The 22,042-nt window shown below is 46.0% G+C and overlaps 7 protein-coding genes across 7 annotated transcripts; 4 read left to right on the plus strand and 3 right to left on the minus strand.

Moving 5' to 3' along the window:
- Positions 1-689: 689 nt before the first annotated feature.
- Positions 690-2,103, plus strand: F5147DRAFT_700249 (uncharacterized protein). Its single transcript, XM_041437673.1, has 5 exons — positions 690-773; positions 838-1,208; positions 1,259-1,396; positions 1,451-1,876; positions 1,930-2,103. The coding sequence occupies exons 2-5, from the start codon at positions 948-950 to the stop codon at positions 1,999-2,001; spliced, it is 897 nt and encodes a 298-aa protein (XP_041291851.1). The 5' UTR covers positions 690-773; positions 838-947; the 3' UTR covers positions 2,002-2,103.
- F5147DRAFT_700252 (adaptin N terminal region-domain-containing protein) lies at positions 2,104-4,872 on the minus strand. Its single transcript, XM_041437674.1, has 10 exons — positions 4,720-4,872; positions 4,556-4,661; positions 4,436-4,498; positions 4,311-4,387; positions 3,895-4,259; positions 3,629-3,843; positions 3,362-3,575; positions 2,954-3,311; positions 2,596-2,901; positions 2,104-2,540 (listed from the first exon to the last, which is right to left on the minus strand). Exons 1-10 carry the CDS (start codon positions 4,771-4,773, stop codon positions 2,112-2,114), a joined length of 2,187 nt encoding a protein of 728 aa, XP_041291852.1. The 5' UTR covers positions 4,774-4,872; the 3' UTR covers positions 2,104-2,111.
- Positions 4,873-4,900: 28 nt separating this feature from the next.
- F5147DRAFT_225889 (uncharacterized protein) lies at positions 4,901-6,339 on the plus strand. Its single transcript, XM_041428703.1, has 6 exons — positions 4,901-5,312; positions 5,366-5,465; positions 5,516-5,544; positions 5,595-5,748; positions 5,803-6,034; positions 6,098-6,339. Exons 1-6 carry the CDS (start codon positions 4,978-4,980, stop codon positions 6,244-6,246), a joined length of 999 nt encoding a protein of 332 aa, XP_041291853.1. The 5' UTR covers positions 4,901-4,977; the 3' UTR covers positions 6,247-6,339.
- Positions 6,340-6,538: 199 nt separating this feature from the next.
- On the minus strand, positions 6,539-7,824 carry F5147DRAFT_746239 (uncharacterized protein; the record flags this gene model as incomplete). The annotated part of the gene is made up of 7 exons (XM_041439826.1): positions 6,539-6,824; positions 6,884-7,020; positions 7,070-7,139; positions 7,191-7,275; positions 7,326-7,386; positions 7,440-7,687; positions 7,740-7,824. The coding sequence occupies 7 exons, from the start codon at positions 7,822-7,824 to the stop codon at positions 6,539-6,541; spliced, it is 972 nt and encodes a 323-aa protein (XP_041291854.1).
- A 1,369-nt stretch (positions 7,825-9,193) lies between these two features.
- F5147DRAFT_837770 (uncharacterized protein) lies at positions 9,194-10,667 on the minus strand. The gene is made up of 3 exons (XM_041444094.1): positions 10,105-10,667; positions 9,914-10,051; positions 9,194-9,859 (listed from the first exon to the last, which is right to left on the minus strand). The coding sequence occupies exons 1-3, from the start codon at positions 10,541-10,543 to the stop codon at positions 9,351-9,353; spliced, it is 1,086 nt and encodes a 361-aa protein (XP_041291855.1). The 5' UTR covers positions 10,544-10,667; the 3' UTR covers positions 9,194-9,350.
- A 327-nt stretch (positions 10,668-10,994) lies between these two features.
- Positions 10,995-12,860, plus strand: F5147DRAFT_700263 (sulfide-quinone oxidoreductase; the record flags this gene model as incomplete). Its single annotated transcript, XM_041437675.1, has 9 exons — positions 10,995-11,172; positions 11,221-11,336; positions 11,404-11,411; positions 11,464-11,822; positions 11,869-12,401; positions 12,462-12,565; positions 12,623-12,644; positions 12,714-12,746; positions 12,805-12,860. The coding sequence occupies exons 1-9, from the start codon at positions 11,049-11,051 to the stop codon at positions 12,856-12,858; spliced, it is 1,353 nt and encodes a 450-aa protein (XP_041291856.1). The 5' UTR covers positions 10,995-11,048.
- A 6,846-nt stretch (positions 12,861-19,706) lies between these two features.
- On the plus strand, positions 19,707-20,966 carry F5147DRAFT_746242 (uncharacterized protein; the record flags this gene model as incomplete). Its single annotated transcript, XM_041439827.1, has 2 exons — positions 19,707-20,067; positions 20,221-20,966. The coding sequence occupies 2 exons, from the start codon at positions 19,707-19,709 to the stop codon at positions 20,964-20,966; spliced, it is 1,107 nt and encodes a 368-aa protein (XP_041291857.1).
- Positions 20,967-22,042: the final 1,076 nt, after the last annotated feature.

Here is a 22,042-nt window from a genome sequence, read left to right on the forward strand (position 1 = left end):
ACAGCACTCTAATATTGAAGTGACTACAGCATTCACGGTACAGCGTATCCGTTGATCTATCGAATTCTGATTCAACGTCAACTGTAATGGCTATGCTTATTTTTCTGAGCCTAGCCTAGGCCTCATCTCATGATACGCTTCATTGATATAGCAACGTGTGTTCATTCTCTAATTGGACGACTCCGCCAACGTTAAAGTGAGCGTAGATTCTCTGTAGACCTAAGTATAGTTGTAGAAAGGAGGTTCGCTTCTCTTGCCTCGCGCCGGTATAATAAGCCCAACGGTAAGTTGCCCGACCTTCTTTCAAATAGTTGCCTTGGCTTCTTTATTCAAACCTGCTGAAAGACCTCACTGTTGGTCATCGTGCGTGAACAGCTATCCTATCCTCGATATCATTAATATAGTCGACGCATCGAGGGTACATCATGATGATCGCGATTCTGATTCCCAGCCTCGCCGGCTCTGCCCGATATGTCCTGCGTACTAGCACTGCACGTCCTGTGGTCTTGCACTGCAGTGTCAACAAGAAGCGACAGGCGGGTGTAACTGTGGGCACTCGAAACGATGAACGGTGTCGATTTGACGACTCAGACAACTCGGACGGAGATGAAGTGAGAGAAGGAGGTGAGCGTGGGAAGACTTGACTCTTGTAGTACGTATTCATCTTTTCTTTTCCATAATCATTGCACGCCTCATACACGTTCACCCTTGAGCTTAACCACACTTCCCGTGCACTCAGGATATGACAACTCTTCTGTGAATATGTTAGGAAGGCGAGTCGTAACTATCTACTGTGCAGCTACACTGTAGGAGATCTGATACAGTAATTTTTTGCAGTTTCCAGTGTCAACAGTAGATAAGATTAGATCCCAATCCCGCTTTGGTCTTGCTTGGAGTAATCGATTTCGGTGACCAGCAAGCTCCACTCTTCTACTCTGCAAGAAACTATGGCAGGTTCAAGAAAGAACAAAATCAAGAAGTTCGTCTCTTCATCACTTAACAGCACGCCAGATCAGGCCCAAACCGAGGACAATGATCAACTTGTAGATGATCTGCTTGCGGAGCTCGACTCCCGGAACCAGACTGTACAGCAAGAATCAGCTACCGTGTTATTGGAGATTCAAGAACATAAAGAGAATACAGTTCAAGACAATGCTCGACCATCCAAGAAAAAACAGGATAGTAAGAGCCGACATGAAGCACGACAGGTGAATATCTGTTTCGGACCCTTAGTCAATCACACATTAACATTTAGCAGGCGAAAAAGGTAGCAGCCTTAGCTCAGAATCACGCACCAATTGATCCGGTGGCAGACGCAAGACTAGAGAGAGAGGCAAAGGAAGAAGAGGTATCAATAAAGGAGACATGCGACAAGCTTGGCGTACAGACACACGAGGTGAGGCAAGACGTTCGTCAGCATCAATGAACCCCACCAAAAGCTCGTCAACAGATACCACCAGATGGTCATTGTCTTTTCTCTGCCGTAGCGGACCAGCTAGCCCTCCTTAATATACTTCCTCCCAATCAAGCCAACTACGTCACCGTCCGCGCTGCTGCATCGAACTTTATCTACACTCACCCAGATGACTTCCTACCTTTCCTGCCATCCGCATTTGGCGAAGATGGTGTTGGAGCAACAAGTGCAGGCCTCATGACTCCACAGCAATTTGAGCAGTACTGCATGTCGATCAAAGACACCGGTGCTTGGGGTGGAGAACCAGAGATCCTGGCACTCAGTCGGGTATATAATATTCCCATACATGTCGTGCAGGGCGGTGTCCCCCGGATCGTTGAACACAACCCGGGTCCGTCACCTCGGTCGTTTTCTAAGGTAGTTCGTATCAGCTTCCATAGAAGAATGTATGGGCTAGGGGAGGTATGCTTCCATACTTCATCAGAGATGTGACATACTGATCATCCTTTCCTCAGCACTATAACTCTTTACGGCCCAAGACTACCATTTCACAAGTGGCTGGCAGGATTCAGTCCGCGTTCTCTTGATTCACATACGCGATACTCCATTCATGTTTCGAAGGGGTACAGAGTACTCGATCGATCCTTATCCATGTGTCAATACAGATTTATAAACGATTAAACAAAATGCAAAGCTGTTAGAGTAGTAAGTCGTCCAGATCACCACCACGACTCCCGCCTGCCACAGGTTGTGGCACATCCGTCACGTAACCACCAAATGCACCACCCAAAGAAGCATATGGATCTGCGGCTTTGGTGACTGGGCCATCATCATCACCTTCTAGGTATCCTTCTCCGCTGTCGCCACCCGCGCCATCATCACCTTCAACATCTAGTAAATCTCGTTCATCACTCCGTGAAGATTCCATAATAGTCGGTAGAGGTACATTATTTGCTGCTTCACTAGGTTGTGGTGGTCGCGTAGGTTCGACAGGACCAGGACCTGACACGCTAATGGCAATCGGTGGAAGTTGTGGTCGCGCTAGGGAAACGAGCACCGCCCTAGAGTTTGCGTTCAACGCAGGGCTGTCAATCAGTGCTCTACCCGCAGCGTTTCGAATGAATGTCTGTGATTGCACACATGAGTCAGAAGTGATGAATAAAAATGTCAGACGCTGTCACCTCTGGATTCTTGTGATATATGCTTCCCAGTGTGCCAGTATGCAGTAAGAGTTGGTCAAGAGCCCCACGATCCATGCGATCTGAATCAGTCGTGATCGCAGGCTTTTCTGCAAGTACAATCTCTGCAGCCACTGCCGGATTCATCGCGAGCATACGCCAATACATGAAACCACGATCTCGCAAGTCAGGGTTATCAATATCTTCCGTTGCCCATTTTAATACTTTGTGAACAAGCGCCTTCGTAACCTCAGATTGCGACTTGTAAATGAAAAGCTTTACGACGGCTGTGAGATGTGCGAGTTGGACCTGACAGAGGTATCTCAGAAAGTTTGGGAGTGAAACAGGAAGCCATACGCACCTCAGCTGGTTCATCCAGGAAGCTGTACACGAGGTCATCCAAGAGTTCTTCGACGTTGTCTATTTTGTCTGCGAATTGCCCCAATATCCATACCATGGCAGCTTTTGCCTCGGGTTCATCTAGTGCGTCAAGGTTCTCACAAATTTTTGGAATGATGCCCTCGTATTTCCCAGGGTACCTTCGGAAAATATCCTTGGTGACGATTACTGCCTCTTGGACGACATAAGTCACTTTTGTCTCGATGAGCTTGAGTAATGATTCTATGCACTTGTCTGCAGCAGGTTCTACTTTGATGGCGAGACGACCTATCGACCGGACGGCCTTCCGGACGAAATCAACGTCCACCTCTGAAGCATATCTGAGGCAGCTATTTAGTGCACGTTGACGTAAGATAACATGTAAACACACTCTTCCAGCTCAGCTAGAACTTCTCGGGCATTTTCTTCCCGAGCGAGGCGGTACATTATCTCAAGCTTGGCAAGCTTGACATATATTGGATCGTTGTATTTGCAGAAGAAGGCCTTGACATCGTTCTTGAGAACGGTAGGTCGCCGCTGAATGATCAACAAGATATTTCGAAGGGCAACGTATTGGACCTCAGGACCAGAAGAAAGTAATGTAACTTCAAGTACCCTGTCAATTCCTGCAGTCCAGGAAACTCAGAATCGCACTTACCAAGCGGAGGGCCCATCTTTCTGCAGATATAGTCTATCAATCGGCGATCACCCATGTAATTCATCAAATACAGCAGAACTTTGATGGTCGTCAGCACCACGGCAGAATTGGCATGCTGCAATTGAACTATTACACGTTCAGCCATCATTTCGGCGTCTGCGTGCTGTTCTGGAACATAACGCAACAAAGAATCAAGGATATAAATTTGACCCCATCTTGAAAGCAAATCATCAGTCTCTGTAAAGTAGTAGTGGCTAGACACGCACTCAGAGCTCTCGCCTAATGCGCTGAGGAGTTTGTTTGCAATGGTCAAGTTGAGCTTGAATATGACGCCGTCTTGACGATCTCCAATTTCCGATAATGCCGCCACAGCGTTTGAAACCACAGTCGCATTCTCATCAATTAACATGTCTCTTAAAAGTTCGACGAAGCCTTTACGTTCGGCTTTGCGAGGGTCAGCAGTATAGACCTTCGCTACACATATCGCAGCAGTCTTGCGAACATATGGATCACGATCTTTAAGACAATGTCGTAGTTGATCAGTGAGTGCTTCTGTGACCACAGGTATGGGAATATAGGACATTGTTCGGATTGCGAGTGCTCGTATGAGAGGGTTACGATCGTTACAGTCCTATAGCACATTAGAGCGATGAGGCCGACGCGACAGATGTGAACTCAATACCTGTAGGAAACTAGGAATTACTAGGTGTATCTGATCTGGTTTCGAGCGCCCATAGCTGACAAGGAAAAGGTATACCACTGTAGTGGCATCAGGATGATATTAACCATATGGATATGCCCACTCACTCTTCTTAATCTCTAACAACGGGGTTCCTATACATTGAATTACATCGTGAAATAGAGGTGACACTGGGGTACATGCCGCATATATATGAGCGAGTGATACCGTGATTCTTGATTACTCACTGTCATTGCCCATCGTGATGTTTGCCACAATCTTCTTCAGGACGGTCTTTCGTTTCTGGAACTTTTTATCCTTTGCCTCTGCTGCTTGCAGCTCAGCACGAAACTCCTACATGATCAAGTTCAACACTGAGTTCCAGTCGGCGACCCGTCTGAGAGTGCCGTACCTCGATCTTCCCGCGCTGGAAGAATTTGGCATCTTGACCCTGTTGCGTAGACATCGCAAATTGGTCCTCTGAGCAGCTGTTGTAATTTGGTTGTAATTGCTACTCAATGGATTAAAGAATAAAGAACCCGAAGTGGTAGTTATTTAGTACTTGGTCAACGCTACGTATAGTACGTAATACCGTCACTCGCATTTTACTTCCGGCGACTGCAGATGAACCTGACTTCAGAAAATTCTGCCAAACTACCCTAGGCTCGAAATGAATACACGACGCGCGCGCAGTTGTGCTCCAACAGATACCTCTTTCTCAGAAAGGGCTTCCCTCGAGAATTCATTGCATTCTACTGTTGACGGCATTCTCAAAGATCTGAAAGCATGTTCACGTCGGTTGCAAGCCGCTCTCGCCAGCTACCAGGATGAAATGCAGGTGCTTGAAAGGCTTTACTATAGAAGTAAAAATCAGCATCGAGCCGCTTTGTTCTTCAAACGTATTTCGGAGATCAGACGTTATGGTTGGCGGCTGCTAGAAGTAAATATGGTCGAGGATGTGCATCTTCTTAGAGCATCGTTCTATGATGCTACTGTTGTTCAGAGGTGTGATATTTCATTCAGCTTTGGAATGAGATAAAGTGATCGAACACTTGCAGTGAAAAATTGATGAGAGGGTCTTGGAATCACGTCCCAAGTCGGTCGTATGTATCTTTCATGACTGAAAGGTTTAAGGCTTATTCTTGCTTGATACTTAAAGTGAGTGAGCAGGTACTACTGTACGTATCCCTAACGATGGTCATTTACAGACTTCTGAGCGACTTCAAGAAGCTTATTAGTAAGTCCCTGGCAATCTGTACATCTCTAATTGCTCAATGCTTGGTAAAGCCATTCCTCCCTTGCAATGCAGTCTGGTGCATTCATTCACCTAATTATACTATTTGCCGGACTTGCTTCAAGAATGGCAACTTTGTCGGTTGAAATGGGTGATCGTGTCCGAGATTGCGAGACTGCTTGTGATCGCGTACTGAGTGTTATCGACGTAAATCAGTCTATCTCTACTAATTACTATTTGATTCTCACTGTGATTTCCTAGCCGACCCACAAGCCGAGTTTCGTAGCTGAATCGAGCACTTCCAAGACGTCGGAACATCTCTTGTCCCGTCAGAGTGACCAGCTAGCTCATACCGTTAACCCAGATGTTCCCCCGGAGGATTTTGGTTCCGCTGTTTCTAGAGAGGAGACGCTTGACCGACCATCATCCACACCAGTCGATGCTAGGGCCGTTATGGAAAAAGCTGGGAGCATAAACTTGCAAGCTGCAGTCGGTATGTTACTATCCCCCTCACGACGTGTCTGCAACATTGCATCTAATCAATCGGAACTATTAGTTGTAGAAAAAGTCGCCATTACCACATCATCCGCTCGAAAAGACAAGATTGCGACAAAACGAAAGATATCATCTACTCCTGCCAACCAAGGACGATCGAAGAAGGTCAGGGAGAAACGAGACGAGATCGACGATATATTCGGCTTTTAGCTGGACTTCGATTTCTCATGGTATTCAAACGGTATCGTTCGACTCCATTTGGATTTCAGCTTCTCTACAACTACTTCACTTCTGTGTCTCTACGCAAGCTAATGCAAAGATAGCAGATTTAAGTACGGTTCGAAACAAAACGCAGCGCCTGGCTGGTGGAAAAAGCTCATAGTGGACAGCATCACTCTAGTTCGCCGGAGCGCAACGTAAGAGGACGAACAGTCTGCCACATGAGAACAAGTAAAAGAAAATAGAAAGATAGCCAACTTCAAGTCCAATTACTATGGGACGTTCATAGGGTGAACGCAAGGGAGGCGACAACAACAACGCTGACGAGAATGCTCGATGAACCGAGGCTCTTAGCACCACCTGTCGAGGCTGCTGAGGGGCTGCTGCTGCCAGTAGCCCCTGCAGTTGGTGATCCGGAAGTGGGGGATCCAGGAGATGTAGAGGAATTGGCGGCGGCAGCGGTAATGTCATTTGGAATTATGAGTGGTGTAGTTCCTGCGTTAGACAGGTCGATAACGCCGTCTTCTGACAAAACTTCGGGGTTGGCAGCCAAAAAGGTTCGCGTATACCTTGTGCAAGACGCGTAAGGATCATGTCAGGCGGCACGAGAGAAAAATCAGAAACTCACATCACATTTTCGAGCGCGTATTGGTAGGACGATGGAGGCATGCCACTCATGTCGATGTTTCCACCCCAATTGCCAGCCATGGTATTATTCGCCGTCGCCATCTGGGTGTACTGAACCATCGCAGTCATGTTCGAGCTCTGGTGGCGATTGGGATTAGGGAATCAAAAACAAATTGTCAATGCTCACGTTTGAAGCCATGACAGGCATCATACTGGAGACTGATGAGGTGCTGCCCATTAGAGCATTGGGAGGGTTCCTGAGGCCACGAGTCAGATAACTAGTCACGTTAAATAAGAGAGAACCATACAAGATACCGAACATTCCTTTCTGACAGTGTCCGGGAACTCCACAGTAGAAGAATGTTGTATTGGTGTCATTGACAGTTTGGGTGACTAAGACGCTGATCAGTTTTTCCATCAAATTTATGGCTCCAGACACGTACAAACGAAGCTCTTATTCTGCACCCCAGAAGAAAATGGCATGTCCGAAGTTTTATTACAAATCTAAAAAGCATCTAAGATATTCATTCAAAATCGATGTTCATGAACAGACTTACCGCCAGTTCAGATGACTTCGTAACAGTGTGTGTGTTGGCATTCCAGACAAATGCGACCGTGTCACCAACAGACGCATTGATGGCGAAGGGCACATAACGCAAAACGCCCTGGGTAGGAGCAACAATGACGGTGTGTGTACAACCAGAACTACCCGCTGCGGTAGTCGTGGCGGGGGGAGCGGACCATGTAGAGGATGCCGACCATGTAGAGGATGCCATCGTAGGAGCGCCGTAAGATGCAGCACACACTAAATAGAGGTATCAGCATGTTGTCGCTGGCTAAAGTTCGCGCAAACTTACTCTGCATGCAACTTTGATAGCCTGAACCACCGCTGCCACCTCCATAACTGCCTGAGCCGTATGCGGGTGTGGAGTAGGTGTTCATGGCAGTCGACGTGGCGTCGGGAGTCGAAGTCGTCGCTGAGCTGCATATGGTACTGGACTCGCTCATGCTGGCCGTACTGCTGTAGCCACTGTCGGCGTAACTTGTGGACATTGTCATGGACGTTTGCATGCCATCCATACCACCATAACCTTCCATGGTAGACGTTGCGGCCATCGTCGTGCTCGTGTTCATGTAACCCTGATTGCCCCAGCCATCACCACCGCCGTAATTCCCGTCTTGCTGTGACACACCACCTTGCGAGCCTCCCGATGAATCGCCATACGAGCTTCCTGATGAATATGAGCCTCCCGATGAATCACCATACGAACCTCCTTCGGAGCGAGGGGTGACCACGGCGCCCATGGCGGGTGTGGCCATTGAGGCAGGACTGTCATTTGAGTGAGAAAAATCTCAAACAGAGAGGAAAACAGACATACGCAGGTGACTCATGCCGAGGGAAGTTATCAAGTTGAGGAGCAGCCACCACCAGGGTGGTGCATAACGCTGCGGCGCTCAGGAAGGGCGCAATAAAGACCATTTTAAAAACAGAAAAAAATACTTGTTCAAAGACTACTGGCGACCTGAGCGCACGTAGTGCTCCTTCTAGGAGTAGTGAAGTCCTGCTCTATCAAAGAGAGTGATCTGCACCATAAGTAAGGGTTAGTTCAAGCTACGAAAAAAGTCACAGACGAACCCCGAAGTGTGCGAGCCGAGAGTCAACTCGACTAAGACGACAGAAAGGAGAAAGAGGGTCGATGAAGAGGTCGAAAAGGTAAAGAGAGACCTGACACTCAGGGGCCAAGGTTTAAGTAGGACTGTCTTGCCCTTGTGTCAGAGCTCACCATAGCGACTGGAACTCGGAGTGAGCAATTTTCGATCGAAGATCGTCCGTTGTCAACGGGGTGGAACTGGTTATTTCCGCCCTGCAACTGGAGTCACTTGCCAGCGGATTTGACGTGCAAAAACAGACGATGAGTTTTCTGGCTGATCCACAGTACAGTTTGTATGCACCATAAGCTGCTGCCTTGAACATCTAACTGGCAAATCTTAAAGTCTAATGTCCTGAGTGCAATGAAAATAATTAAACATTGTTCAGCATATCTTGTTTCCGTCACCTGAAAAACGAGTTGTCTTGGTGTCAGCTGGTCTCTCTGGAAACGACACGCTGCGGCACGAGCAACAGAACGGTGTGGAGCCTGACAGAGCTTGCATTATGGTGTTTTCATCGTAACAAGGTCTCATGATTTTGTCAGACCTGTGAATTTCCAATGACACTAGTGCTGTCGTCAATTTTATAGGTATTTGATTTGGAACGAACTTACCTAACAGAATCGATAAGATAAGATCTAGGTGTTCCGTGTATTCGACAAAATGTAAGCAATCATCGAGTCAATTGAGTAGGTTCTCTACAACACCCGTGCATACATGTATGACACCGAAGGTACATGAAGTATAGAAAAATATTTATCCATACAAGTTTGTACGCCCAGAGACTTACGCTTCCAGATTGAGAACGACCAACTGAATCAGAATGCGCCTGGTTGAGACGGCTGCGCCGACAGTAGGGGTCGTCTGGTAGGAGAAGGCAATGCGCCCCGGTGATTGTCATTATGATATGCATCCACGTTGGTATGAAATCGTGATGGAGAGTAGGACAAGCTCTCTGATTTGGAGGAACCGTGCCGCACCCCCAAATCAGCTCGCTTTGCATCTCTGAATGCCTTCAGGCGATCCGCAGCCTTTGATGAGCCTGTCTTTTCTGGGGAAGTAAGGACGTAGGATGTGGTGTGTGAATGCTTTGTTGGTATTGCACGAGGAGCTGTGTTATCGTAGACATAACGGGGCGTTACAGGGCGCATGGGTTGAGTATCAGATGATGCGCCTCTTTGCAACTGTGTGAACCGAGAACCGAGAGATGGCTTCCGTTCGCGCTCGTCAAAGAGCCAGTCAGGAAGATCTGAAGGATGACGGGCCTTTGCAAGGTGATAGACTTTCATTACACGGATCAAATGCGAGTCACGTCCAGGTGCCGTTTCTACAATAGAGAACTTAGGAAGACAGGGAAAAGTCATGATTGATGTGCACCCACCTTCCTCTTCTGAAGCGCCAACTCTTGAATACCATGCTTTATTGACATTAACTGTCAAGACACTTGCAGCCGCAGCAACACGATTCCATACGCTATCACCACTTTCCAATATTGAAAAATATCTACCATGCTCGGGGTCTGAGATCGCAATATAAACAAAACTATAAAATATAAAACTATAAATTACAAACCTTCATGTTGGTCCGTATCGGTCTTGAGTGATTTATCAGGTCCAGTAGATTTTGTTGGCGGTTCAAGATAATCTTCTAAGCTAGTGGACGAAGACAACTGACTGTTCATTCTGTCCCGGAATGAGAAGGATGAAGCGGATGATTCGGAACCAGCCGAGGTACTCGACTGGCGACTGCCTGCACGCGTGTTGGAGCGAGAACCAAGAGCGGCTCCTACAGCACGACGAGAGGATACTTGGGCGGCATGGACGGCATGGGCGGGAGCCGATACTGAGGGTCCATGAGAGCGCAACGAGCGGGTAGCATTGGACACAATGGGCTGGCTCTGGTTTCGCGAGTGACCTTCCACAAAAGGCGCATCTCTCCTGAGACGAGTGCATGCGGGGGAACTTGGCAAGCCGAGCTTTCCAGCCTGTAGAGAAGGACGATTCGATTGCATGGACGACCAGCGCGCGAGTCACCTAGCTTGTGATGTATGGAAGGAGAAAATAAAGAGATTAAAAGAATATTAATGTACAGTGTCCAGTCCAGCTGGATGAGAGGTAAATAAGAATAAGGAGCGTCGTTGGAGTAGAGCAATATGAAGACAAGAAGCACTTACATAATATTAAATATTAGTAAGCATGTCTGACATCAAATTTGAATTTGAATTTGGCGTTTATACTCGGAGTCCGAGTCTTTCAAAATCAATTCCTTAATTAACATTGAAACACTTCTCGCCAACGAGTACAGCCCTAATCCGTGTAGGTACTCGGGGAGGAAAACTCGAGCAACCTTGAGCGACCTTTTCAGAATTCAGGAATATCTCTCATATCAATTATGTAATTTCTTTCTTCGCCGTACACCAGGCACCAACGGCGGGCGCAAGATCTATATTAAAATTCTTTATCAGTGGTCTAGAATCAGGGTATTCATCTCTTGCGCCTTGTTGTTTCACTATCATCATGTCAAACATGTTGTCAGCGTGTCGGCGTGTAACAGGCCCGCGTGCTCGACAAACTGTCGCTCTAGCTAGGTATGCCAGTACGAGCACCAAGGAAAAATTCCGAGTACTCGTTGTCGGAGCAGGTGCAGCAGTCGATGGAGTCCTTTGAATGAACGTTGATGTATTTTCAGGTTCTGGTGGGTTGACGGTTGCCAACCAGATATATAACCGCTTTAAGGCTGCTGGAAAGCCTTTGAATGCAGGGGATGTAGTGGTCCTTGACGCAGCAGACTATCACTACTATCAAGTAAGCACTCAGAATCAGACTGTAACCTGCTCATGTGAGCTACTTTTTGATGGCTCTTTCTTTCAAGCCCGGCTGGTGACGGTTTTTATCCCTCGTTTCTGTATACGAATCCTGACGTATCCTCCAGGACTTTGGCCGGTGCTGGTCTTGGCTCTAAAACAGATTTCAGACGACCGCTCGCGTCCCTATTCCCGCCACATATCACGCATATCGCAGAGAATGTCAAGTCATTCTATCCGGAATCCTCATCAGTCACGACAACGTCAGGTCGGACAATTTCATACGATTCACTTGTAGTGGCAGCAGGTTTGAAAACAAACTGGGACGGCATCGCTGGGTTGCCTCAGGCTCTCGCTGATCCATCCTCTGGAGTCTCATCGATATATTCCTATGATACCTGCGACAAAGTTTGGCACGACGTAGATGCTCTCAGGTCCGGAAATGCGATATTTACCCAGCCTGCAGGTATCATCAAATGTGCAGGAGGTGAGTCGAATTTCTCTATGTATGATGGCTGCTTATCGTCTTCTAGCTCCGCAGAAAATCATGTGGATGGCCTGGGACAGATACCAAAAATCTGGGCGAGGAAATAACATTAAAATAGACTTTATGACTGGCATGCCATCCATGTTTAGCGTCAAGAAATATTCGGATGCCCTAAACGCTCTCCGCATCGAGCGAGGTATCGAAGCGGAGTTCCAACATAACTTAGTTTCTATTGATGTGGCGAACAGGAAAGCAACTTTCAAGAAGGATGATGGTTCGACCGTGGATCGTGATTTCACCCTCCTGCATGTCGCGCCGCCGATGGGACCGCTAGACTTCATCAAAGGATCGCCCATTGCTGATCCAACGGGTTGGGTAGAAGTCGATCAGGCGACTCTCAGACATGTCAAGCCCGAGTTTGGAAACATATTTGCCTTGGGTGACTGTTCCTCCCTACCCACGAGCAAAACGGTTGCCGCCATTACATCTCAGGCTCCTGTCTTGACGGAAAACTTATTTTCGGTTATGGACACTGGCAAAGTTAGCGGTGCAAAGTATGATGGCTATACAAGTTGCCCGGTCCGTCCGCCTCCTTAGAACACTTACAACATTATCCACTTGACCAAATTCTAACTTTAGCTTCTGACGGGTTATGGGGAGTTGATGCTAGCGGAGTTCAAGTATGGACTTGTGCCCAAAGAGAGTTTTGCCAATTACCTGGGCGATCAGACAAAACGGAGAAGGTTCGTCCTTTGTGATTCCTACTTGTATCATTGCATTGAACCTGCCAAATCCCTCAGAATATTCTACCACTTCAAAAAGGTACGTAGCACAATTGGAGCTGTAGCTCCTAAAACAAGGCACACAGTTTATTGTCTGTGCTATTCTTAGGACCTTTTTCCTTGGGTTTATTGGAGTCGCATGGTGAGTCACTGGAAACGGTTTGCATGTGACTCTCGGAGTGTCTTATGCTGCGCCGCAGGTTGACGGAAAATGGTTCGGCCCTTCAGGACCCTTCCGTCCCAAGTTTGTATGATGTTGACATTAAGAGTTATTGGAAATAATTATAATACCCCCAGTTTCATGAGTGAATTGAGTAGACGTGGTTTACCCCTTTGTAGTCACTGGCTGTAACTTATGCGAAAGCTCAACACCAGTGTGTTGAGCCTTCTGCAACTGCTTTGTGTATCACATCAGCAAACTATTAATTTAGTGACAATTCCCACATGATTGACAAATCCGCACAAGGACACACAAGGCCATACACACATCAACACAAGCAAATAGTCAAAAATTGGGAACAAACTCGACAAGTGCACAAGTAGCACAGATGCACAGACCATCAGCAAACTACTTGTTTTGGATACAGGATTCTCCATCAGTAAAATCACAAAGTCTTTATTTGGCTTGGAGCTGATTAATCAGCTGTTGGACTTAGCTGTACATGATGACAGTATGAGCACAGGAGTAAAGGCTTAGTAATATGACAAAGAAAGAATGATGTAGGGAACACTGACTTACCCGGGAATAGCCAGAGCGGTGTCGATTAGTCAGCGCAGCATGTAGAAAAGACAAGTCCGTTTTCATATGTTTCGGATCAGACACATAGAATAATCATTTAACAGTATATATATATTGTATGAAGTAGTTACAAAATCTTCAGTCTTAATATCAAATATTCTAATCTAAAGTCTACTCTATTCTACACATAACCACAGGTTATGAGCCCTGACACGTCTACAATGGAATCATCATCATCCTCGCTCTATAACATCCCAAAATTAGCTGAAGATGGCAGCAATTGGATAACGTACAAAGAGTGCGCACAGACCATGATATGAGCATGGGGACTGATGTGATATATGGACAGATGAGCGATAGAACCTGCCTCATTCAAAAACGATTCTAGTGGCAATCCAGTCAAGGCCGACGGATCAAAGCCAAGTCAAGCAGAAATGGAAGACTTAGAAAAGAAACAGGACAAGTTTCATCAAAAAGACTCACTCATCAAGCAGCACATCATCAGCACAACATCGGACCAGATGCTGTTGAGAGTGCAGAACTCAGGAAGAGCTTCAAAGGTGTGGACAGAGATATGAACCATACACAAGGGAAAGACCGAACTCGTGCAAGTCGATTTGCAGCACCGACTGCAAGAAACTCGATGCGACGAAGGAGGAGATATAAAGAAACATTTTGGAGAGTTGCTCCGAATCTGCGAAACACTGGCTGGAATGGGAGCATCTATCGCAGATCAAGATTTCTATGCGATAATGATGGGATCCTTACCTGAATCCTATAGACCCATACTATCCTCCATAAATGCTGCAGTGCGCATCTCCAAGACCATCCTAATGCCATATGAACTGATAAATGTCATCAGCAAAGAGTACAAACACAGACAGTTAGCAGACCGAAAGCCGACGAAGAAGACTGGGAACAGTGCATTCTCAGCAAGGACAAACACACGAAGAGGTCAAACAACGAACAATAAGAATGAAGACATTACCTGCTATAATTGTGACTAAAAAGGTCATTACAAAGCCGACTGTTGGAGGAAAGGAGGCAGGAAAGGAGGGACAAGGACCAAGGCAGACTGAGGAAAGGCCAAAAGGAAACGGCAAACACTGCAGACAAGATCAAAAGAGCAAATGATTATGCATTTGCAATGTCAGACCTTGCGAATGTTGCGAAGAAGATAGACGTACCAGTTGAGAAATGCGGAGCAATTATTGACTCCAGCGCTACGTCCCATTTTTGCCCGGACAGTGTTACGACAAGCGGTCGTGTGCGACTAGGATGATCTAAACAGCGACAACCACGACAGTGGTACCGAGTGCTGAGAGTCGTCGGCCTTTACAGACAAGCAAAGGTTGCGTACTCGAACGTAGCTCGTGGTGGTTAACGAGGGGTTACGCTGAGATGATAGCAGGGTTTACAGACAGTGAGAGGCGTCACTGAAGGTACGAGTCGATGTCGAGCAGGTAGCTTTAGCGGGACAAGGAGTTCAAGGGAAAACCTAGTTGATTAGACTAGTTTCTGGGTAGTACCTAGTAAGATTGGACAGGTTAAAATTCATAACGTTCGAGCCTATCAAAGCTCAAAACTTTCATACCGCAGACAGATCGGCCATAAGCGCTATAGGAAGAGGTGATGTCAGCATAGAAATGCCATTGGGAGATAAGAAGACGAGTATCATACTCAAGAATGGGCTATACATGCCAAAAATGGCCTTCACCTTGGTGTCAACCAATCAAATCGCATCCACAGGCTTTAGCATCCTATTTGAGGACAAATTCTGCAAAATAATATCCCCAGCTCCTGAACGATGAACCATAGCATCCATTCCACAGATCAATGGACTCTATAGCATCATTTCTCGAGATCAGCACCATGTGCACGCTGTAATGAAGAAACATACCATTTTCGAAGCCCATCACATCCTAGGACATGTCTCACAGGAAGCGATACTTGAAGCCATGAAGAAGGGAACGGTTAGAGGAATAGATGTGAATCTAAACTCGAAACCGGAATATTGTGAGACCTGTGCACAAGCAAAGGCATCGTGTCAGCAGTTCCCAAAGGAGACGAAGAATCGTGCAAAGACTTATGGAGAACTCGTGCATATGGACTTATGGGGCCTGCGCAGACGGCAACGATCAGCGGATGTCTATATTACATCAGTTTTACTGATGACTATAGCCGGGAGACAAAGATAGCGTTCTTGAAGAAGAGTGATGCACTTACTGCGTTCAAACAGTACGAAGCTTACATCAGCAGACAACGAGGAGCGTGCCTGCACAAAGTTCGATCGGATCAAGGAGGAGAATATATGAGCAATGTTTTTGATGAGTACTTGAAGAAGCAAGGAATAACAAGAGAACTTACGGTGCATGACTCTCTGCAGCAGAATGGCATAGCCGAACACCTAAATCAGACATTGGTCGAACATGCATGGGCCATGTTGCTGGCAAAAGAACTACCAAAATTCCTATGGGCCGAAGCCATCAGTTATGCCACTTGGCTCAAAAACCGCTTACCTTCAAAGGCCATCCCAGGACAAACATCATTTGAATTAATGCATAAGTCTAAATCAAATTTAGCCACAGCGCACGAATTCGGACAATGGATGTATGTACAAATACCGGATAACGGAAAGTTAGAAGCCAAAGCTGAAGAAGCCTTGTTGTCGGTGTGGACGAAGAAAGCAAAGGATATTGAATGTATTGGCCAGGAAAACGATGAGTTTCTATTGAATGAAACATTAGTTTTGTGCCAGTAAACATCAACACAGATGACGACGTACTGGACAAGGGGGAGTATAGCCAAGAATCAATTAACAACGTACCGAATATCGTCCAGCCCATCGCACAAATTCCCCAAACTCTCCAAACACCAATCCAAGCACCTAAAACCCCACCTCAAAGTGCACAACCCCTACCAGTCCTGAAAACACCAAGAGTAATGTGCACCTGTCCACCAGCAGGATACTATCGAAGTCTACATGAAGGAGAAGCAGCATCAGCTGCAATAATAGAACAGAAGGACGAAGAAGATTCAAACACTTACCAAGCATTTGCAGCCGCTCAACGTGAGCCAATGCTCAAGGAGGCTCTAAACGGACCAGATGCCAAAGAATGGCAACAAGTAATTGACTACGAAATCAGTCAACTAGAGAAGCTACAAACTTGGGAGATAGTGGACGTACCGAAGGGAGCTAACATTATTCCCTGCCATTTTGTCTTAGCGATGAAACGAGAACCTAATGGGGAGAAAGTCAAGCTACGAGCATGTCTAGTTGCAAACGGTCAGTGCCAAGAGTACAGCATAGACTATTAAGAAACATTCGCACCTACCTCAAGTATGACAACAATTCGAACTGTCCTAACGATGGCAGCTAAGCATGACTGGGAAATACACCAAGTTGACATCAAAAGTGCTTACCTCAATGCCAAGCTCAACAACGACATATACATGCGTGCGCCACCAGGGTACTTGAACAAAGGAGACGAAGGGAAGGTGTTAAAGCTATTGCATAGCTTATATGGCCTAAAGCAGGCTGGTTTTGAATGGTCCGAGGAGCTAGAAGAATTTTCCCTCAGTAATGGCTTCATGCGCTTGCAAGTCGATCAAGCTGTATACTATCGACAAGCCGAAGAAGGACATACTGTTATCACAGTCTCCGTCAACGACATGGCCGTCACATCGAAACACCTAAAGCACATTCAAAAGTTCAAAGATCAGCTTTGTGAACGATTCGAGATTTTGGACCTAGGAGAGCTTACCTGGCTCCTAGGATTGAAGGTTGAAAGAGACCGAGAGGCACGGACCATAATGTTGTCACAAGAGGCATACATCGACACCATAGTCGAAAGGTTCAGGATGAAGGATGCGAAAACGTCGCAAACACCAATGGAAACGGGAATAGTCCTAATGAAAGAGTCAACAGACCATTCACCAGACACCAAATCTGAAATACCCGAACAAAATGTACCATATCAACAGGCTATCGGATCGCTAATGTATGCGGTGACATGCACACGTCCCGATATAGCCTTTGCTGTCTCGATACTCTCGCAATTCATGTGTGAACTGGCTAATGCACATTGGGAAGCTGCAAAGAAGGTTATATGTTATTTGAAAGGAACAAAGGACTTGAAACTCACCTTGGGAAAGCAGACAACAAGCTTGAAGCATTTTCAGATGTGGACTGGGCATCACAGCCGCACCGACACTCAATGTCAGGGTGCATCATAACGTTGTACGGATCGCCGATCGCATGGAGTGCCAGGAAACAGACCATCATCGTGCTTTCGACAGCCAAAGCCGAATATATCGCCCTAATGTCAGTAGCGTGTGAAATACTGTACCTCCAAGCTCTTATCGACGAGCTTTATGGGACGATGAAGACACCAATAAAGATTTACTGTGACAATGAAGGGACAATCGTGTTAGCATCAAATAACAAGTTCCATGCACGTACCAAGCACATCGACATATGATACCACTTTATCTGAGCGCTGGTCAAAAACCAAACTCTATCCCTCCAGTACAAGCCCACGGACGAAAATGTTGCAGACGCCTTTACGAAAGCGCTGCCGGCACCACGGTTCAAGGAGTTGAGGGAGAAGATGAAGATAGGCTGTGCTCAAGGGGGAGTGTTGGACTTAGCCGTACATGATGACAGTACGAGCACAGGAGTAAAGGCTTAGTAATATGACAAAGAAAGAATGATGTAGGGAACACTGACTTACCCGGGAATAGCCGGAGCGGTGTCGATTAGTAAGCGCAGCACGGAGAAAAGACAAGTCTGTTTTCATATGTTTTGGATCAGACACATAGAATAACCGTTTAACAGTATATATATATTGTACAAAGTAGTTACAAAATCTTCAGTCTTAATATCAAATATTCTAATCTAAAGTCTACTCTATTCTACACATAACCACATCAGCCCCAGTGAAAACAAGGAAAATAGAGGTGGGTATAAATCAAACAAGATAGATACAATAAATATAAAATGAGGAATGTTGATGTACGTCAATACAAACAATCCTACATTCTGAAGATAAGATTTGGTTTTTCATTTCTGCACTCACATTCCTGCATTTCCTGCATACTGGTCCAGGTATTTTTCATGGTCCTGCATTTCCTCAACCTACACACTTTTACCAAGTTGCTCACTTCAGGTAATTTACAATATCACGATCATACTATGGAGGAAGAGTACCTCTGTGATTGTCTTACAAAATGTGCAGGTGTTCGCCAGCATGTATCTTGAGCAACCTACTATTATCACACCAAATATCGCGCTCCCAAGGTGACCATCTTCAATAAAACTCTCACTACATTGATCCAGGCCAATTCTGCCAATTCCAGCAGTGTCCAGCTCAATGACTTGGACACAGATGTCCAGCCCACACACCACCATACTCTCAAGTGTAGACACATTGACAGTGGCACACATGCACTATCTGATGATAAGCAGATCATTCCAGCGGTAAGTTGCATGTATCATTCAATATCTGCTGATTTATTGTTGCTCATCAGGGTGATGCACTCGAGGAACACAATGACGTGCCTCAGGTCCATCTGGATGTGTTCGAACATTATGATAATGCCTTTCCTGGGCTGGATGACTTGGACGTGCATGCAGGGCAAGATGACTCAGATGGATATGCAGGGCAGGATGACACTTCTGAGTTGCAGAATCTCAAGGACTCCCAGGGACATGACAGAGATGAGAACATGCCACCCCATGAGCCCAAGGAGGAAGAAATTCAAGGGAGCACTAATGATGCAGACCCTCAAACAGACCATACCATTGGACTGAATGATGCAGACCTAGCAGAACTCTCTTGGCTCTCTTGACTTGATGATATCAAAGATGCAATGATTTTTATTCAAGCTCTTCATAGTGCAATGTTAGATGATGGAGTCATCAATATTGAGCTAGATGCTCTTGAATGCCTTCGCAACCCACCTCAAGAGGTTCTGAGTATCGATGATCCCAATGTACTACTGTCGCTAAAGCTATTCCTTGCTGATACCACCAAAGCTGCATACAATTCAATACGTAGTGCTATCATGGAGTGCTTTCCTGATTCTGAAGTGTTATCACACTATCAAATCTGTTGTCGAGTCGCTCTACTCAGTGGTATTCAGTCTATCGTGCATGACATGTGCATATACTCATGCATAGTGTTTTGCGGGCCCTGGCGACACCATGATAAGTGTCCGAAGTGCAGGTAAGATTGTTATGACCAGAAAATCTTATGAAAGAGTTGAGGGAGAAAAAAGGTACTACCTGTTCAGGTCTTCGAGACTATCCCCATCACAGACCAGATTCAAGCACTTTGGAGGGAGCCCAGCAGTGCACAAAAGATGCAGTACTGGGATGATGCAACCAATGCTCTTCTTGAGAAGTTCAGGGCAAATGGTGGTGTTGTTGATGCTTATGAAGATTTCTTTCATGGCACAGACTATCTTGATGCCGTCAGATTGGGCAAGATCAAAGATGGTGATCCTATACTAATGCTTTCGATTGATGGTGCTCAGCTGTATGAGAGTAAGCAATCAGACTGTTGGATATATATTTGGGTAGTATTTGACCACCACCCACAGGAACGCTACAAGAAGAAGTATGTTCTACCTGGAGGATTCATTCCTAGTCCCAATAAGCCAAAGAATGTGGACTCATTCTTGTTTCCTGGCCTATACCACCTTGCAGCCATTCAGCATGAAGGTCTCACCATCTGGGATGCATCATGAAATCGTGTATTCAAATCAACTCCCTTCCTTGCTCTCGCAACTGCAGATGGCCCAGGCATGGTTTATCTCAATGGACTTATAGGTTTACATGGAGGCAATGGCTGTTGACTTTACTGTGGTATGAGAGGGTGCCATAAACCAGGTGCTGGCAGACACTATTATCCAGCGCTCCTCAAGCCAATCAACTATGATCATGCTGGTTCTAACCATCCTGATATTGATGTCAAGAGCCTTCCTGCTGCATCTTCAGGGAACTATCTAGAAAATCTCAAGCACCTGATGGAATCACGCACCCAAACTCAGTATGAGCAGCGCCGTCTCCAAATGGGTATCTCAAAACCCACTATCTTTCTTGGTATACAACCCAACAACATCCTTGGTATTCCTAACTGCTTCAGATCTAACATCATGCACCTTGCTGCAATCAACATTGCCAATGAACTTATTCCCATCTGTCATGGCTCTTTTCGGTGCGAATCTACTGGCAACAAGGAGACATGGGACTGGGCTGTTCTCAAGGGTCGTGTATGGCAAGACCATGGTAAAGCTGTAGTGGATGCAACTCCATACCTTCCTGGATCATTTGATCATCCCCCTTGCAACCCTGCACAGAAAATCAACAGTGGATACAAAGCCTGGGAGTTCTTACTCTATCTCTTTGGCCTCAGACCTGCAATCCTCTATGGTGATCTCCCTGATGTCTACTGGAAAAACTTTTGCAAGCTCATTCATGGGATTCGAATCATGCAGCAACACAAAATTCTTGCAGCTGACTTGTGTGAAGCTCATGAGATGCTCATACAGTTCAAGAAGGAGTTCAAACTCCTGTACTATCAGCGTCGTGTCAACCACCTCCATTTCATGCAACCATGAGCACATTCACTTGGACATCTTGCACCTAAGACCATCACAAAGGGTTCTCCGATCTGCTCCTCACAGTGGACTATGGAGTGGACGATTGGTAACCTTGGTTGTGAAATTCATTCGCATTCTCAGCTGTATGCTAAATTGTCCGAACATGGTGTTCAATGTTGTCAAGTCAATGCACTGAAAGTCATGATTCCAACTCTCAACCCACCAACAGACACACTTCTGCACTATTCAGTTGACCTGGGTCATAGATATGTACTGCTCAACAAATGAGAATGCACTCCCCATCACCTACTACCACATGAAGCAACTGCCCTTGTTTCATACCTGTGCACTCATGGTATTTGTTACGGCACATTCATTCTCTTCGTTTCTCCTTTGTTACCGGACAATGGTCCTTGGACACAGCTGTTGATGAGCGACCAATTACTTTCCAGACTCTTACTCATATCATTGCCAAGCTGACTTTCCGTGCTAGTAACCATCGCTATGTTTAGCCGATCATCTCTTATCAAAGCGGGCTGTCCGCACCATGGTTACTATCTCTTATCTCTTATCTCTTATCGTCTACCAAGCGGGCTGTCCGCCTTCTATCTTGATACACATTTACAAGCTCCGCTTGAACTCTCGCTATATAGATACATAGCGTACCACATGTAGTTCTTCACTTTAATCTACTGGGTTCTACCTGGAACTAGTCCTTTAGCAAGGTCTCCAACCTTGCTATCTAAGAACCATCATTCTAAGGAAGTCGCCGATACTTGCCTTAGCCAGAAACCTCTGACCTCTCATTCGAGAGAAGAACCACGTCTGTCTCGCTGAATCTCAGTCCACTCGGACTAAGACAGCTCGACATACCCCAGTCGTAACAGTATTAACATGACTGCAAATCAATGTCCCCAAATTGTTCGATGAGCCCATTGTCTTGTTACTTAAGGGTCTTATATAAATGTTGTGTATAATGACAACATGGTGAAGACTTCTTGCCAGTCCTTAAGAGCCTGTTCGGCAACCGCGATTTGAGCCAAAATATGATTTCGAAGTGATGCAAGAATGTCAAATTTCAAATGGAGTCTGAA

The sequence above is a fragment of the Suillus discolor genome, assembly GCF_016758755.1.
Source record: "Suillus discolor strain FC423 chromosome Unknown F5147scaffold_34, whole genome shotgun sequence".
Lineage (NCBI taxonomy): Eukaryota > Fungi > Basidiomycota > Agaricomycetes > Boletales > Suillaceae > Suillus > Suillus discolor.